The sequence below is a fragment of the Anser brachyrhynchus genome (genome assembly GCF_964034855.1).
Source record: "Anser brachyrhynchus genome assembly, chromosome: 1".
Classification (NCBI taxonomy): domain Eukaryota; kingdom Metazoa; phylum Chordata; class Aves; order Anseriformes; family Anatidae; genus Anser; species Anser brachyrhynchus.
Genome location: NC_137694.1, coordinates 111,358,241 through 111,377,383, shown reverse-complemented (window position 1 = coordinate 111,377,383; position 19,143 = coordinate 111,358,241). Strand labels below are relative to the sequence as shown.

The following is a 19,143-nucleotide window of genomic DNA, read 5'->3' as shown; positions in this document are numbered from 1 at the left end:
GAACCATTTCCCAGAACTACAGGTGCACGGCCCAGCAGGGCTGGGAGCGGGTGAAGTGTGGGTGTAGGGGAAGGGGGGGGGGGGGGGAATAATAGGAAAAGCCGCGCCCCCGACCCGCGGTGCGTTGGGAGGGGGCACCCCGCAGCCGGCGGGGGCCGGGGCTGCCGGGGAGCGGCGAGGGAAGGGGCAGAGGGGCCGGGGGAAGGGGCCGGGGGAAGGGGCCGGGACCCCGTCCCCGCCCGCCTCGCCTCGCCGCGCCCCGTCCCGCCCCGCCGGGGGCTGGTGGGGGGGGGCCGGGGGCGGGGGCCGCCCGCCGCCGCCTTACGCAGGCGGTGAGCTCAGCGGGCCGGGGCGGGGGGCGGCGCGGCGGGGGGCGGCGGGCGCCGGCGGGGTGGGGGCGGCCCGGCAGAACCCCATAAAGGGCGGCCGCCGCCGGCCCCGGCCGCCGCACTCAGCCCGCTCGGCGGAGCCGCCCGGATCGCAGCGGAGGGCCCGGGGCGGAGGGGCCCGCTCGCTGTTTCGTTTTACTTTAATTTTTTGATTTTTGCTTTCTCGTCCCGCTCCTCTCCGCGAGGAAGGGGGGGGTGTCTCGGCGCTCGTCCCCCAGCACCCGCCCTGTGGAAGTGCACCCGCGGCCGGCCCGGGGCTGCCGGAGGGGACCCGCCGGAGCTTCCTCCCCGCTCGGAGGGCAGGGAAAGAGGAGCGGCGGCGCGGAGCGGAGGAGAGAGAAGGAGAAGGGGGCCGGGAGGCGGCCGGAGAGCGGGGCCGGGCTGCCCCTCGCACACCCTGCCTCGCTCCCTGCCCGCCGCTGCCATGGGGAAGTCGCCGCCGCCTCTGCAGTGATCGCGGGACTGCCGGCGGAGAGAAGCCCCCACCGCCCGCAAAAACCAAACAAACAAAAAAAACCCCATATATATATATATAAGCAAATCTCGCTCTCCGCCTTTTACAAATTAACGACCGAGGCAGAAAGGCTCCGCCAGGCCAGCAGCAGCAGCAGCAGCCAGCCTTCCCCGCCCCGAGCCCGGCGGCCGCGATGAGGACCGGGGGGCGCCCGCTGGGGGTGCTGGTGCCGGCGGTGCCGGCGTTACTGGCCGTACTGGCGGCGCTGGGGCCGTGCAGCGCCGAGCCCCCCGCCACCGCCCGCCAGGCGCTGGTGCGGCCACGGCGCTTGGGCGCTGCCGGCGGCCGGGAGCGGTTCCGCCTGGACGCCTTCGGGGAGCGGCTGACGCTGGAGCTGGAGCCCGACAGCAGCTTCCTGGCCCCGGACTTCACCCTGCAGTACCTGGGGGGGCCGCCGCCCTCCCCCTCGCCCTCCTCTCCGCCGCCGGGCGACGACCTCTCCCGCTGCTTCTACTCCGGCACCGTCAACCGGGACCCGGGCTCCGCCGCCGCCCTCAGCCTGTGCGCGGGGATGCGCGGAGCCTTCTCGCTCCGGGGCCGCCAGTACCTCATCCAGCCGGCCCCCGGCGTCGGGCACCGCCTCGGCGTCCACCTCCTCCGTCGCCGTCGAGGGACCCGACGGGGAGATCCAGCAGCAGCTGCCGCCCGCTGCGCCGTGGCCGAGCCGGGGGCGGAGGAGCCGGAGCCGGAGGGGCCCGCAGGTAGCCGACGGCGGGACGGGACGGGGTCTGCCGCAGCCACACCTCGGGGGGAGCGCGGCTGAGGGTGCCCCGAGGTCGGGTGATGAGCCCCGGTGGGTGCTGGGTTCCCCGTTGTGGGGTTGTGCAGCCATCCCCTGTGCCGCTCACGTGTGCTTTGCCTCTGTCTCGCTCGCTTCCCAGATGCAGAAACGAGGAGCAAAAGGAAAAAGCGGTTTGTGTCCAGCCCTCGCTACGTGGAGACCATGCTGGTGGCCGACCAGTCCATGGCCGAGTTCCACGGCAGTGGGCTGAAGCACTACCTCCTGACGCTGTTCTCCGTGGCGGCCAAACTCTACAAGCACCCCAGCATCCGCAACTCCATCAGCCTGGTGGTGGTGAAGATCATGGTCATCTACGAGGAGCGGAAGGGACCCGACATCTCTTCCAACGCCGCCCTGACTTTGCGAAACTTCTGCAGCTGGCAAAAGCAGCACAACCCCCCAAGTGACCGGCACGCGGAGCACTACGACACAGCAATCCTCTTCACCAGGCAGGTGAGGGACAAGGAGGCTGAACCGACCCCTGCACACATTGCCCCCTTCCCCTAGAGGCTTTCTCTGCTGGGAGTCCCCCCAAAAAGTGTTCGGAGGCAGTCCTGTGGCAGTACAGGTTCAGCAAAGCAAGCTGCAGTTGGATTGAGCCCCTTTTTATTTAGCCATTTATTTTACCCTTTATGCTGTCCCAGGTGAAACTCACAGTATATGCAGCGTGCTTCTGCCTTATATTTCCAGCAGGGCTAGTATGGAAATTAGGCATTTTACTTCTACGTGTAAGCCTTGTGTATGTTCCAAAGACAGATTTTTGCCATCGTACCCATTGAAGTGCTGAATATTTATGCTCTTTCCATAAGTAAAGGCAAGCTGCCAGGGTTGGATGTTGCTTGCCAAGGTTAAGTCTCTGATCTGATTAATAATGAAACTGCCTTTTTTTTTACAGGACCTCTGCGGTGCCAAGACATGTGATACTCTTGGGATGGCCGATGTGGGAACAGTTTGTGATCTAAACCGCAGTTGCTCTATCATCGAAGACGACGGCTTACAGGCTGCCTTTACAACAGCCCACGAGCTAGGTACTTGCAACTTAGAAATGAGGTTCCGGCTGATTAATTGAAGCCGGCTTGATGACGTAAAGCCCAGAGCTCCCTGGCCCCGCTGACGGCTCGCCCTGCGGGGTGCGGGGCCCCTGCGCTCCCCTGGCACAGTCAGGAGGAGGCAGAGCTTTGCTGTGGAGTGGGGTTGAGCTGCGGAAAGCAAATCCAGTCTGCAAGAGTTGTGTGCTGGACTGTGGCTGCAGGAAAAAAGCCCGTGAGGAGAGGGAGGATATGCTGTAATCTGCTTAAAACTTAGTACTGTTCAGATCAGGATATTCTTTCAGCATTTAAAGACCAGGCTTTGAGCGGCTCTAGAGTTATACATACAATAGGCTTGGTAATGCATAGGACAGACTTCCTAAAATCACCAACTTTTTTCCTTTTTTTTTTTTTTTAAAGGCCACGTGTTTAACATGCCTCATGACGATGCAAAGCAGTGTGCTGGTATTAATGGAGTAAGCCGGGATTTCCACATGATGGCATCTATGCTTTCCAATCTGGATCGCAGCCAGCCTTGGTCTCCGTGTAGTGCCTACATGATTACAACATTTTTGGATAATGGTCATGGTAAGATTATTAAGCTTTCCATTCATGTGGCGTTTATGCTCTTGTGTTTTACTGCTTTGCTTTTTTTTTCTTTTAATGGAGTGCTTTCTGCTAAAGAATAGTGTTAACCTTTTACATGCTGCCAATGATTTTAGAAGGTGCTTAACTTTACAAAAATGGTGGCACAAATTGGCTTGAAGACTTATGCTACAATGCAAATGCAGTTCCAGAGATGCAAATACATTTTTCCCTGCTGAAACTGAACTCACTGACAGAGGCTGCTTTTTTTTTTTTTTTCCTTTTTTCTTCCTTTTCAGGGGAGTGTTTGTTGGACAAGCCCCACAAACCGATCCAGCTTCCTTCTGACTTGCCTGGCACGTTGTACGATGCCAACAGGCAGTGCCAGTTCACTTTTGGAGATGAGTCTAAGCACTGCCCTGATGCAGCCAGTACGTGCACAACGTTGTGGTGTACCGGCACTTCGGGAGGACTGCTTGTGTGCCAAACTAAACACTTCCCGTGGGCGGACGGCACCAGTTGTGGAGAAGGGAAATGGTGCATGAATGGCAAGTGTGTGAATAAAACTGAGAAGAAGCATTATGATGTAAGTATAACTATATATATATATATATATATATCCTGGGTTGCAGAGTACCACAGATAATGCTTCAGTGAGAGCAATCAAACAGTTTTAAGGGCTTGAATAAATGGAGGCAGACAGCTAATTAACAGGCTTAGAGGGTTTTTTTATTTGTTTTACAGGTGGCTTAGGTAAAAAATGAGCATGGCTGTGGGTTTTGTGGTTTTGTTTTTACTATATTAACGTTTTTGTTCTCCTTGTCACTACAGACCCCGGTGCATGGGAGCTGGGGGTCCTGGGGAGCATGGGGAGAGTGCTCCCGGACCTGCGGCGGTGGAGTGCAGTACTCCTTCAGGGAATGCGACAACCCTGTCCCGAGGAACGGGGGGAAATACTGCGAAGGGAAGCGGGTGCAATACAGGTCGTGTAACATCGAGGACTGTCCGGATAATGATGGTAATTTTTTCCCCATTTTTGCAGTGGAAAAGGGGGATCTTGTAGAGGAAGACCATGTAGAGAAGATGATCTCATGTCCACCTGTCTTTCCTCTGCCTGCAGGCAAAACCTTTAGAGAGGAACAATGTGAAAAGCATAATGAGTTTTCCAAGTCTCCCTTTGGAAGCGGACCTGCAGTGGAGTGGACACCCAAGTTTGCTGGTGTCTCTCCGAAGGACAGATGCAAGCTGGTCTGCCGAGCAAAAGGAACGGGATATTTCTTCGTTCTACAGCCAAAGGTATCTCAAAATTCACCCTCATCTACCTAGTCATGAATAGGATTTTTATTTCATCTGACTCTGCATGTGAAGTTAAGAGTCAAGGCGTGTAGAAATTTGAAATTATATTTATGTTCTTATTGTATGTAAGCTAGATTTTTCCTTTTCTCCTCCCTACATGTACAATCTGATCAGTGCAAGCATGCTTTAAATATTCTGGCACAGTCCCTACAGTTATTTCACACATACCACCTCATCTACCCACCCCACCCTAGTTTCCTTTCCGCTCCTTCCATGAGTTTGATTACACTGAGATATGTTTGGAAAACTGTGGTGGTTCTTTGCCAAAACTTTGGTGCTTTCTCATACCAGTTACTAATATGTTGACGGCTTAAAATAAACAAAAGGAAAAATAATTTGTCTTGCATAGCTACTTGAACTCACTGTCATAAGATGTTGAGAGCCAGTAACTACCGGGGTGATGACACAGATGTTTATTGTCGAGCAATACTCCTAGAAAGAAAGGATCGATTACGCCATTAAAAGCAATTTTGGTCCTGTACTTTGAGGACATGACTATCTTCTAGTGACATTAGAGAAAAAATGTTCTTTCTTTATAGGAAATTATTAAAACAGTTCTGTGTTGGCTCTTTTCCAGGGTGGGAAGGGAGTTAATAAAATCTGAAGTTGGTTGTTTTCTCCTGTCACCATGGCATTTTATTTTTTTTCAAGTGAGTTGAAGTAGCACTGCATACCTCCAACTGTCTACAGGCTGCTTTGTTTTTTATTTTTAAAAGCATTGAAAATACCAGTGCTATAGGTCTTTCCTCTATCTTCTATGTTTTGTATGTATCTGTATTAGACATTTTCAAAGAAGTGTGCATCTTCTAATCAAATGCCCTACTGCTTGTTTCTTGCTAAGGTTGTGGATGGTACCCCTTGTAGCCCTGATTCCACCTCGGTCTGCGTCCAGGGACAGTGTGTAAAGGCTGGCTGCGACCGTATGATAGGGTCCAACAAGAAGTTTGACAAATGCGGCATCTGCGGTGGCAATGGATCCACATGCAAGAAAGTGTCTGGCACACTTGTGAGAGCAAAGTGAGTGCATCACTGCAGCTGCTTTCTGTTCTGGTGAATGTTTTGTGGGTATAAGCTTTTGGTTTCCAAGTCAGTGAGATACTGTCTCAGTTTATCCTTGGAACTGAGATTTGATATGTCAAAGACAGTTGGCTGATAGTAGCTCACAGTGCGATCCTAGTGGAAGGAAGCCCCTGACATGCGGGTACGCCTCTGCCGTAGCAATAACGTGGGATGTGGCTTTGCAAATCCCTTAATCCCTTGGCTCGAAAGGTCAGCAGCTTGTGAGCTTCATGCTTCGGCTTCAAATGAAATTCAGTCTTGTGCCAGACAGCTTCTTCCCTTTCCCAGGGACGAGCAGAGGGCTCAGTCTTTCTCTTTTCTCTTGGACAGACCGGGCTACCATGATGTCGTCACCATTCCAGCCGGGGCAACGAACATCGAGGTGAAGCAGCGAAACCACCGGGGTGCCAGACACGACGGCAGCTTCCTGGCCATCAAAGCCGCAGATGGCACCTACATCCTCAATGGCGACTACACCCTGTCAACGCTGGAGCAGGACATTACCTACAAGGGCAGTGTGCTGAGGTACAGCGGCTCCTCCGCTGCCCTTGAGAGGATCCGCAGTTTCAGCCCTCTGAAGGAGCCTCTGACCATCCAGGTCCTCACGGTGGGGGACCTGCCGCAGCCCAAGATCAAGTTCACCTATTTTGTGAAGAAGCCTGCTCAGCCTGGGTCAGAGAAGGTGCCCAGTAAAAAGAAAGAGTCCTTCAATGCCATCAAGGAGATAATCTCTTCCGAGTGGGTCATCGAGGAGTGGGGCGAGTGCTCCAAGTCATGCGGCTCAGGCTGGCAGCGGCGGGCTGTGGAGTGCCGGGACCCCCGGGGGCGGCCAGCCACCGACTGTGCCCGAGAGCTAAAGCCCAGCGACGTCCGTCCCTGTGCCGACGTCCCCTGCCCGCAGTGGCAGCTGGGGGACTGGTCGCCCTGCTCTAAGACGTGCGGGAAAGGTTTCAAGAAGAGATTGTTGAAATGTATTTCTTACGACGGCAGCGTGCTGCCGCAAGAAAGCTGTGAGCCTTCCAAGAAACCAAAACACCTGATAGACTTCTGCAACGTTACGGACTGCAGTTAAATAGTATAAGTTGGGAAAGCTAATTTTTTTTATTTTTTATTTTTTCCTTCAGAACAATGCACTGAATATATGAGGGTTAGAGGCAGCGCATACATTCTGCGTACAAAATTCATGGTGAGGATCCATTGAGGTGGGACAGTGCAAATAACCTTAGTTGGCGTTGCACCCTAAAACTATCCTGCCAATTGCAAGTTTGATAGGATAGCAGACCAGTGTCACTCACTCATCTTCAGCAGATAAGGCCCTAGGGCATTAGAATTTCATTTTTTAAAGTCTTACAAATTAAACCGAACAGGAGCAGTGGCCGAAGCATGTTTAAGCAAACATTTTTGGGTTTGGTTATTTCTCCCTTCTTTTGGATTTATATTGTGGTACTGATCAAGTCCCCATGTGTAGGAAAGGGGAGCGGAAAAGATAGCTTAAAATAATTGGTCAGGGTTTACCTACCTCACGAAGGGCAAAAAAACAGGATTAGAAAAGGAGCTTTAACTAAGTCATTCATGGCTGCTATTGTTTCAGAGAATAGTTTTATATAAAAATAAAGCCATATTCTCTACCTGTAAAGAATAAGAAATATCAAGAACAGTCAGTCAATTCCACAAATAACTAGAATGTCACTTTTTTTAAAGCATCATTATGTCATTCCAACGTGCTTGTCCATTTCTCTCATCCACTCTGATGCCGTTGCGGTGACATATGTAATCCAGAGGCTAGAAAAAGTGGAAAACTTCATGGAGCAGGTAGCGTCTATGAGTAGTTGCTCTTTGTGCCTTATGCATACCTTCCACGAGCTTTTTTCATTCGAGCTTGGTCCTGCCATACTGTCAACCAGATTTCTGGCAGTGGGCGCTTGAGTCAACACTGACATTCAAGTCTTTTCCTTTACCCCAGCCAATAGCAATTACTTGCATTTTGGTAAAAAGAGATCAAAGAAATCTGGCTATGAATGGGAACCTCTCCTAAATGGCCTCTGATGGGTTTGTAGTGCTCAAATCACTGATAAGGCGGGAAGACAAAGCTGAAGGATAGCAGGTCCATCCACAGCAGTACGCCAACATTCGCATAATTAAAGTTTGTGCCAGTCCATAGACAATGAGAGAATATGGCTTTCCATATGTATATAGTAAAAATATATTACTATAGATGTTACATACTTTATAAGTATTTTATATTTCTTTCCCTTCTGGGAAGGGTTATAATTTGTAATAAAGGCATATAATGAGCGTATTTATTTTTATACTTCTTGTCTAATGTGATCTTCTAAGTTATCGCTTTTTTAAAAGGACATATAACAAGGATAGAGTATTTATACAGTATAATATGTTACTAGAGGTAATAAATGAACCCTATAAATTTTGGAAGTGGAGTGTCGTTATTTCACTGGAGTAAAACTAGTCTATCAAGCAGAATGAGCTTGAATTCTAAGGCAATGTTACAAAAAAAGCTAAACCACGTTTCTCAAAAATACTGGTAGCTTAGGCTACTAATTGACTGTGTTAGTTAAGGGCTTTGGAAAACTCTACCCATAATGTCATATACCACGTTAAAAGGAGTAATTTTGTATTTTATTGCTTAACCACTAACTGGGTGCTCAGCACTGTTGTTTCATCTTCAAAAAAGAAAAAAAAAATGAACTGCCACTAGACTGATGCCACTGATTTTAATAAGGGCTTACAGAGGGAATATCACTGTCAGTGGTGTTTATAACCAACAAAATATGTACAAAAGTAGCAGTTTTACCTGCTCCACTTAATTTTACCCTACTGGGAAAGATGTATTCAAAATTTAAAACCATTAACTAGCAGTCAGAGGTTTCCCTCACAAGTTTCTGGAGGGCCTCAGGATCATGCTTTTCTAATTAGAAGTACTGTATGAATGAACTGTTCTAATGCTGTTAGTAACACGTTTTATAATGTTGAAATACATATTAAGCATTAAGAAACTGATTTTTGCTCCCTCATTTCTGATCTCATGACCACTGAAGTTGAGGGAAAATCTTCTGTTGAGCTCAGTGGGATTCTTGCCATGGAATTTGAGACATCAGTCATTTATGGATACTTTTGGCTTTGTGTCATGTAAAAATCTATTAAAACTTCCTTTGCCAATGTTTGGACTCTGTCTTGCAGAAATTGTTCCCACTTTATTCCATGGATAAAATCCTGGCCCCTCTAAAGCACATAGAAAAATTCTCATCACGTCACACTTCATTGAGTATTACTTTGTCTTTGACATGCACAAATGCTGGGGAACGTTTTACTTGTAGTATTATTTAGGAGTCACTTACTTTATTTTTTCATAAATACCTAAGAGTCAGTGCTTTTATTTACATATTTTTACATACAGAAAGGGTGGTTAGGTGTTGGAACAGACTGCCTAGGGAAGCGGTGGAGTTGCCATCCCTGGAAGTACTTAATAGGTGTATGGCTTTGGTGCTTAGGGACATGATTTAGTTGTGGACTTAGTAGTGTTAGCTGATGATCAGACTTGATGATCTTAAGGGTCTTTGCCAACCTAAATTATTCTCTCTCTCTCTCTCTCTGTATGTCTATATTTTACTACAGCAGGTTTAAATTAGGAGCATATATACATTTTCAAGAGAAGGAAAACTCATTTTTATTTTCATTTTCTGCTGTTGCTCTTACTCCTTGTAGACTTTGTAGCCTAACACATAGCTGTTGGTTGGTGTTGCCTGAAACACTCTAGATTTAAGAGCTCAGGGAGCTACTGTCCTGAAACTACAAGACTGTTCCCTGTCTATGGAATTGGCAATTGACTTCTGCTTGATGGTGATTGCCCAACTTTGTTCTCAGCCTAGAAGAAATACTCAAGGCAGGGCTAAGAAAGCTCTGCAGAGGAAACAGCTTCTCATACCTACCCATATCAATTAAAGCAAGCTCAAGGTGCTGACATACTCTACATCTTGCAGTAGCACTTGAGGCTGTTGGGAGAGAGCAATGGTATTTCACAGGCATCGCCTTTCATGCTCAGGGGAATTTGGATCCAAGTAAGTGCAGCAATTTCCCCTTTTTTAATAAAAGGTGCTGAAGTGTTCTGCCTTTCCAAAGCACCTGTATTACCTGGGTTAGATCAGTCAGCCCTGCAGTTAACCAGAGCTAAGTGAGGAGTCAGAAGTTGTGAGGGAAATTAAAGATATTTGGTATTTTACACTAAGAAATGGCAGTCGTAACGACTTTTTTTATGTTCTTGCAAATAATTACGTAATAAAATGAGTGATGAACTAATAAAAGGTTATGGTATAATGACAGCCTATTTTCTATGGTGTTGTTTATTTCTTTAGAGCATAAATGTAGTAGCAGCGGGCCAGCTTATTACACATAGTTGTAGCGTAGTTGACCAAGGCTGTATTTCCAACTCGTAGTTTACTGACTACATATTTTTCTTTGACCAGTCCTTGAATTCACAGCAGTTGCATCTGTTAGACAGTTCTTGAAATTATATCCCATTTTTAATAGTGGCAAGTTAGAAAGGACATGCTCCAAATAATGTTTTCATTCAGCAATGCAGTCAAAGGCCTTCTCCCCTCCAAAGCTCCCTCTAGTTGCAAGAAAGCCTGCACTATGTGTCCCAACACAGGGAAACTAGCAAAAACAGTGGAGGTGGTTCAGCTGGTTAGCGGTCAAGACCACACGTGAATTAAACACGTTCCTTGTACCAAGGTTCTGGATATTAATAGCTTTTATTACAAGAGGCTGGATAGTTAAGTGTTTTTTGTGTGCACGTTCATTATTGTCAGCAGGAATTGCAACACATTATCACTGATTCATCAGGCACGCTCTAGGGAGCAGAAACAGCATTGAAGCTTATGTTGGGACATCAGTGAATATAAGAGCTGGTGCTTTCTGCCAGCCGAGGAGCCCGCTACGTGCCTGTGTGCTCACCGACGCCAGGGCAGCTGGCCCCACTGATGTCCAAATGGGCTTCAAACCCTAGAGGAAGGTTGTTCTTTTCAGCCAGGTTTTCTTAAATGTCCAAGGTGGGAGGGAGGTTTCCAATGCCCAGTGTCTCAGCTCAGGACAAGTTCCCACCAGTTTGGAGCCAATTTTTTTCTGCCTTCCTTTTCAAGTTCAGAGAATCCAAAAGCCATAGTCTAAATATTTTGGCACCTTACAGTAAAGGTGGAGCTGACTAGTGTGAGATTGGTAGATGAAATCCCTATTTTCAAATATTTTCAGAGAGGCAGGTGTCTGAATGACTGAAATGTGTCTTCTTTAATCATGCTTGGTTTTACTGCTTTTGAAGCTGAGCTATCTTCTGGTGCTTGGTAAGGCTGCTAGTCTTTCTGTTGGTGCAGAGGTGAAAATGAAAACAAGTCACTATTGGTAGCTCTTTGCCATTTTAGTAATTGTGATTATGAGGAAAACTTTCTCCAGCCTTCCAGTGGCCTTAAAGAGCTTGGAATTGGGACTGAGTCCAGTCCAAGGGCTAGATCTCCAGAACCAACTTTTCAAATTTCAGCATCTAAATTAGAAAATAATTGGGAGTTCAAGGAGAAATATGAAGTTATTCTTCAGAACTACTTTTTAGGCTGATTTGGATGTAAAATTTTGGCATCCATGCTGGATAAGCACTGTAAATGTGGCTACTAGAAAAATTGGAGTAACTGCTGTAAAGATCAAAACTAATCTAATTTACTGCTTGGAACTGCATTAGTAGTAAATAGGAACAAAACAGTATATGATAGGATTCTTAAGTTGCTGTGCTCCCCTCTCTTTAGTCCAACTGTTGTTATGAAAGCAAGAGTGTGGGTGTTTCCCAGATAATTATTTTGCCACTAATGGTAATACATGTGATTTCAGAGCAGAGAAAGGTTGGTTGCTATTATAGAAGGTGGCTCTGTGTGAGCTTTCACAGTAAAGCAATAATTGTATGCATCTGGGATGGAAAAATCTTGAAATTGCCTAGAGCTGCTATGTACTTAAGCAGCTGATACCTGCATTCTAGAGCCATCTGTTGCCTCTGTGTATTTGGAGCTGTTACTTTTAGCATCGGGACATAGACTTAGAGAATAAAGGCCCCCAGTGTTACATATATGCACAACACTTGTGATTTGTCAGGGACTAGCAAAGTTGACATTTCACCTCTGAAACACAGCCCCATGTAGCTTGCAATATGGCAACTAGATTAAATCATTTGTAGTTTTACAGCAGCTTTCATTCAAATCGATATCTCCCAGCGCTGTATAAGCTTCAGTAAAAGTCTGGCACACCTTGTATAGAGAAACAAGTGAGACCTTTGCTTTTGTCATTGTCACATCACAAGCAGGTAAACACATGCAAAAAGTAATGTTAGTTGCTTTACTGGAATCTGTAGGACAAATAGATGATTTCATCTAGGAAAAAAAAAAAAGAAAGAAAAAGGACAAAAAGTCTAAACCCACTAGCTAGGTTAGGGAATGGAGAAGAAAAAGCTCCAAAAGAACTTTAGAAAGGCAGCCTGGGAAGAATAGCCCAGACTCCTTAGCAAACACTCCCACCTTAATGTCTGGTTTCTAGTCATCAGCTGGCTATGAAATTGCTAGCACAGCTTTGCTTCAGCAGCCTGGTGTTGTTCTGGGCCTCATACACCTGGGAACGCTTTTCATCCCATGCAATTTCAAACATGCCTACAAACCACCACTGGAGCAAAGATCAAATCCTGTGTGTGATATGGTCACGGCTGCTTAGTCCTCCAGGCAAAGAGGGTATAATTAGGTGAAAAGCTTTTCCTAGTAAAGGCCACCCAAAGATAGCAAATTAATTGTCCTCCTCCGCTCCCCCCCAAAACAGAGGCGAATCCCTAGGACATGCCTAGGCTACAACAGGAGTGTAAGTAATTGCTCAGCAGTACCCATCCAGCATGCTGCCCCATTTTGCATAAACAGCATATGTTCTTATAATATATGGAGCCAGAGAAAGGACAGAGCAGGGTATTGCCACCTCTCCTGACACTGCTGTTCCTAAATCTGTTCCGAAGCTGTTCCAAACATTTTATCTTCCTAGTTAAACAACAGCTAAAAATATGCATTCAAGATTAGTATTCTCCCTCAAATCACAAAACAACTTATATCCACAGAAGGGAAGTCAAAACATAGCTATCAGGTTCACAACAAGCAGTGGTATAAACACAGTATTTCAATAAATGTTTGTGATCTCAAAGCCTGGGGCAGACTGATTATTGCTGGAAATGCATGCAGCATTGTCGGGACACTCAGATTTATTTTATGGTACCTAACAGCTCAAGAAGGTCTTGTGCAAGAGATTTAGTGTTGGGCAACAGAAGTACTGTTTCATACAGCACCTTTCCCTGTAAGCTAGCTACATGTGCTTGATATCTTCAATGTGTTAAAGGACAGTCCTTTGCCTATGAGCATAATCTAATGAGATCCTCCATGCCTCAACAATACTAAACTTAAACATCCCAACTCTAAGTTGAACCACTGCAAAATCTGTCATCCTTTATATCCCAGCATTTGTGCAGGAAAGCTACAAAACTACTTTGAGTTTCTATCGGCCCATGATTCTTCCCAGATACTCCATTTGAAAATAAATATTTTATCCAACATTAGTTGCACTCAGATATAACATATTTTCCTACAAGCACAGAAAGGAGTGGGTTGTTCCAATTCAGGGGAAAGAGCGAAGTCATATGGTAGAGATTACAATCAGGCAAGCTGAAAGCACTGGTTGTTTTAATTGTGCACCAATATATTTTTCAGTATAACTAAGGCAATATGCCTGTCTTCTCACAGGCAAATTAAATAAATACTGCCATTTTATAAGATTTTCATGTAAAAAAAAAAAATGAGATGGTATTAGCTATAAGAACTGAACTGAAGTTCAGTTGTTTGGATTAAAAATTTCTCTGTGAAGCAAAACATGTTAATGGAGAAACTTTTCTAATTTTCTATTATAATTCAAAGCAAATGCCAACAAAAAATATGAAGCTTTAAAACAATGCAATACTGTTTTTCTCATTCTGTCTACTGAAATTTTCTGACATCTGGACTCTGGCAGGAAAATCTGTGTGCTCTTGTATCACAAAAGAGCACTACTCAAAGACATACACTGAAGACACAGATAAGAAGAAAAAAAGTGGGTCATTCTGCAATTTCTGTCAGATGGGAGGTGGCTAAACCTGACATCACCAGGACATCATTTATTTATATTAGAAATGACTTCAAAGTTACATAGATACCAATCACAACCTACTACAGCCCATACTTCTTATGCTTCTTGCACATATGATCCACTTTTGCAGACTAAGAGGTTTGAATAATTCATTTAAGCAGCAAAACCATGAGGTACTCTTTAAACCAAGACACAAAACTGTTGGGCCTTGTCTGTAGCCACTTTAATAAAAGAAAAATGGCCTTGTGGTTACAGCTGTCATTCAACAGGGTGTTTAAGCTCATGCTTACACCCATCATTATTTAAGACAGCACTGAGTAAACCTTAGAGACACAAAATAAAAGCTTGCCTTCTTTTGTTGAATCTGGATCTTAATTACATGTTGAATTAACTGCATTAATGTTTGGAATTTATCAGGGGTTCATGTTTAGGCATGCTGGTATCTAGATACTTGGGATGACCAATAATGCTTAATGTAATTGGTTGGCTACAGTTTAAATATTTGATTTCTTAATTATATTGTTGTGTTTTAAGCAAACATATCCTTTATTAAAAAAAAAATACTTCCAGCAATGATTTTAGGTATATTTTTGAATTCTTTATTTATTTGCAGAACACTGAATGTAAGTACCACCCTGTTGTCTCTAAAAGGGTATCTGAGTGGTGTAGCTGGGATGCAAAGACAAAGGTGTCCTTCCTAAATTCCAGAGGCCAAACTGTAATTAGAAGATTTTCATACAGGTAAAACTGTTATCTGCAGATGAAATCCACAAGTGAAGGGAAAAAAAAATTTACACAGACTTACTAATTGTGAAAACTATTGAAACATATAGCAGATATTGGATTTGGATTTCACAATCGGGCCTGGCTAGATTTAGAAGAGAATTAAATGCAATGCAATGGCCATCTCCTTTTTCTCTCCAAGTGAACCAACTTACACGTTTGGGGATATGCTAGGATAATGAAGAGTGATGTTTTCCATTTCCCTTTACCTTCTTCCTGGAACAAGTGCAGAGCACAACACGGAAGCACTAGAGGGACTCAGCTGCCTTTGATGAATCAAACAGCAAAAAAAAAGATTAAAAAATCTCTGCACGTTTCCTCTTGATTCTTTTAATTTATAGTTTTATTTATTTGCACTTTCAAAGGAATAATAGTTGATGTCAGAGAGGAGAGCACCCAGAGTGATATCTGAATTCAGGTCCAGCTGGAGCAGATCCAAGGGGACACTCAACAGCTGCCTGGCAGACAAGAAGGTTGGAGGCATTACATGTAAAAACTCAGCATTAAATAATTTCAAATCTGGTATAAGCTAGCAAAAGCCAGGCAATTCAGAGTTAATGTTTCCTTTTTTTTTTTTTAAATTGGGACAAAATTTTGTATAAGCCTGTTCCCAAAGCTCAATCTGAAGTAATAGATATTACCCCCATACAGACACGGGCATCGGTAAGTCTAAGTCAAAATACTTACAACTATATCCCAGGTTTTAAATTAGATTCCTGTTGGTCTGGCTTTAAAAATCAGTAGATTGTTAGTATTTAAGTCTGTGCCACAGATGGGCTCAGCACTGCGTGATAGCTTCAACTGCAACCAGCGAATGCGAGAGCCCTGCCTGCGGGCACAGCACAGAGGGGGCAGAGGCTGGCACCATCCTGCTGCAGGCACCCCCATCTTTCTAGGACTGAAGAGCCAGTAAAGACTTGAAGGAGAAGATGAAGATACTGGCAACAGCAGCTGATTTAAAGTAAGCTTATAATGTCATCTCAGTGCCAGTGGTTTGCAAGGCAACATCTCTCCCCGGGCTCTGGGGCTGCTGGTGAAGCACAAACCCATTGAAACACACTTGGTGGGTAGCGACGCAGAATTGTACACACCCCACAGCCAGGACAAAGTTGATCTGAGCTCCAAAATAAGCTGTGCATTTGGAGTAATAGATTCTACATGCTGCTGTTTTCTCTCAAGACACATGTTCTCCTTGGTAGCATGCAAATTCTTTGTTCAAAGCATGAAAAATAAAGCCAAGGCATGTATGCTACATTACCTAAAGATACCAGGGGAGGGCTTCCCATTGGAAATGGCTGATCTGGTGAATGCAGATTACCTAATGTGCAGTAACAAAGGTGCTTGTAAGGATGAATAAGGTGTAACTTTCAAGAATAGTGGACAGGTCCCAGTCATTCAGCCCAAACAGCTTTGCCGTGGCAATACTACAAAGGCCTACATTAAATCAAAATCTAGTTTATTGTCTCCAGCAGAGACTTGGTTTGGTGACTTGGCCAGAAGAGGAACAATGTGTCAGAGAATAGAAAATGCAATTGCATGAAGTTGTTGTACTTATTATCCAGGTGTTTCCAGCTGTCAGTTCTGGGGGAGAAACACTTTTCTTAATGTCAGTGACAATTGAAGGTCCTTTGACAGAATTGGGTTGAAGAGTGAGGTCTGACCCAGTGTTATTATCCAGACAGCCTCAGCTCTGCAGTCCATGACGCTCTGGCCTATTGTGGAGCAGTGCAGGGAACTGTGTAGTGGAGAACAAAAAGATTGTGGATATTTTCAGTGCCAGGAAAATGTATTCTGCCATTTGCATTCAGTTTTAGTTGGGTGCCAGGAAAGTGCTTCAAAGAATGGAAATGATTTTCTATTCAAGACATGAACTACAAAAAGATAAGTGTTTGGCACATATGTCTTTGAGACTCTTGGGGAGAATTTTTAACTTGCAGGCATGCTGTTTAGCTGCTTTTTGCACAATTCACATGGTCATGGGTTTTTCCATCTACCTGTATTTCTGACATCCTGAATGTCAAGTGGCCTAAACCTACTTCATGTTATCCTTCAATGGACCCTGATGAATATTGTAGCCAGCCAGTTCTCCTCTTGCTTTGGGTCTGCCTACGCATCTGACTAGTGAAAGCTTGTTTGCTTTTGCTAGGGGGTGTTTGACAGACTCCCACAAGACCTGCCTAAGTAAGGCTTGCTCTTAAAAGCATTGCTGGCATAGTAATGTCATAGAAGAACATGGAAAAGAAAAACACAACCCAATTTGTTATAGCTGTAACAGCAAAAATCCTAATGAAGAAGCATTTATACTGACCTAAGTCCTTTATTCTATTCTGAGAACTGATCTAAGCTATACCAACAAGGAAATTTCATTCGCCCATCTAAATTAGGTTTTGCACTTTCACATGTACAGAAATAGCCCCACTGGCTAAAGCCATGTTGGCAAACCCAGTTACATACAGACGAGCACTAAATAGCTTTTTCTGCCTTGGGCACATTAGGAACTCAGTCCCCCTTCTCCTCCTTGGTTTTCATGTTGCATGGAAAGAAAAGGGAAGCAATACCTCTATACCCCTCCTTGATGGCCAGAGGTGCAGGAGATCACACGGGCAGAGCTCTTCTTTTTCTCCCACAACTCTGTGGGACTGTAGTCCCAATGTGTTGGGTCTGCAAAAGAGGTTGGGTGTTATGTTTCTTCTCTTACATATTTCCATGCCCCTGCTAGTTACCCACTACTTTTAAATACTTGGGTCATCAGTGGAGAAGATTTCAAAATATTTCAAGAACTGGGTAGCATATGGGGTTTACTGATGCCCCAACAAAAAAAACAAACAAACAAAAAAAAAAAAACCACTTAATTGACATAACTTTACACAAGTAGGAAGAATCAAAATTTCACCTCATTTGCCATTTCAGCTGGCTTAAAATAATAATTCCTACTCCATATGCAGTTCAGTGGGGTCTGTGATGGAAAAGCTGACAAACCTTCAGAAGACAAAGTACTGCAAGCAGCACTTTAAAATCTGAGAATGGCAGCATTATTTCTGGAGACAATAAGTGCTATTTTTAAACAATTTAATATTACAATCCTTTGAAATCCAGATGAGAAGACATTGTCATGCAGAAGCAACAGTTACAACAGTCTTGTTTAAGCTTAAATTTAACATCGTATAGTCATTACAGGCAAGCTGTGTTCCCTAGCAATGAGATGGCTGCATATTACAGATGCACGACTCCTTCAAAGAACTGCCAGATTATGGGATTACTCTAAGGAAAATTTCGCAACAAGGTTTGATTCCTTCCTGATGAAGTGATTTTCCACAACACTTTGCTCTTATAGCATATTGGCAGATGAAGAGAGAACGGGGAATGAAATGCATTTGCTAGTAGTACACAGTAATGATAAATGCAAACTCTAGTGTCCTGTCTAAGGAGTCCAACCCTTTGGACACACTTATAACAGTTAAACTACATGAGGGCAGCGAGATGCCTCCTACAAGCAAGGTAAGCGCAATCTGTGCCTCTTAGCCAAGTCACCACAGGGAGGTTCGGGCCCACACCTGTTAACACAACAGTTACAACTGGAAACGCTTATCAAGCAGATCTTGAAATATTCTCATTCCCTAATCTTCCTAAACTGTCTGCAGAGCAAGGATGGCACGTCCGCAGGGGGAGAGCAGGGACACAGCAGGCCGAGTGCCACCCCAGGCAGCAACAGGCAGGGACAGTAGTGCACACGGGTGAGGACCAGGCATCGCAGGCCACCAGGTTGCCTGTGCTTTCTGTCCTCAGCCCATGCCAATTAGCTTAGTGTGACTCAGGTGGCAGATGCAAGAAATCTGCCCTGCAAGAAAAGACTGAGAGGGAGCTGTTGGCTGCAGGGGCTTTCTCTCCTGCCTATAAAGGCTGTGTATTGTGCTACTACAATAACATAGCTAATTACAGGCCAAGGTTTGCTGTAAGTAGCAGAGGTTAAGGTGTACTGTGATGCAGTCTTTAATTACTAAATTTCCTGCCTTTTCTTACCTTTACAACCTGCATGCTCTCTTATGTGTGTAATAAATGGTGAAATGATCCTGCTGGCTAGTTTAAAATCAAGAGTCAGAGCATTATTTTAAGTGGCTTTATCAGAACTGACCATTTTTGAGAGCAGGAAGCTTATCTCTTCTGTTTGCAATGTAAACATTGTGCAATGGTGTATGTGCTGCAAACACAGGAATTTTCAGGAATTCTGAAAAGCTTTTAACAGGTGCTAGAGGAAATGGTAAATAGCTCATTTATAACGGCTGGAGTATAGAGTACAGATAACTTATTCCTTATTGTTTTTAGCAATCTATAAAAATCTATGAGTCTCAGTAGTTGCACAAATAAGCAAACATTCAACTTTACTGTTGTTGTTAGCTTAAAATTGGCAAAGATAATGTATTATTTGCAAAGGGCTGTGTAGGTCTTCCA

The 19,143-nt window shown here is 45.0% G+C and overlaps 1 protein-coding gene across 1 annotated transcript; it reads left to right on the top strand.

Moving 5' to 3' along the window:
• Positions 1-406: 406 nt before the first annotated feature.
• On the top strand, positions 407-8,889 carry ADAMTS1 (ADAM metallopeptidase with thrombospondin type 1 motif 1). Its single transcript, XM_080573092.1, has 9 exons — positions 407-1,604; positions 1,785-2,137; positions 2,580-2,712; positions 3,133-3,300; positions 3,597-3,883; positions 4,129-4,315; positions 4,418-4,593; positions 5,495-5,670; positions 6,043-8,889. The coding sequence occupies exons 1-9, from the start codon at positions 1,037-1,039 to the stop codon at positions 6,782-6,784; spliced, it is 2,790 nt and encodes a 929-aa protein (XP_080429218.1). The 5' UTR covers positions 407-1,036; the 3' UTR covers positions 6,785-8,889.
• The last annotated feature ends 10,254 nt before the right edge of the window (positions 8,890-19,143 follow it).

Bases quoted from the DNA above. Each gene is read 5' to 3' on its own strand.
- ADAMTS1 (XM_080573092.1), top strand. From the start codon at position 1,037: ATGAGGACCGGGGGGCGCCCGCTGGGGGTGCTGGTGCCGGCGGTGCCG. The intron at 2,713-3,132 runs GTACTTGCAACT...TTTTTTTTAAAG, and splicing joins TACAACAGCCCACGAGCTAG to GCCACGTGTTTAACATGCCT. The intron at 3,884-4,128 runs GTAAGTATAACT...TTGTCACTACAG, and splicing joins CTGAGAAGAAGCATTATGAT to ACCCCGGTGCATGGGAGCTG.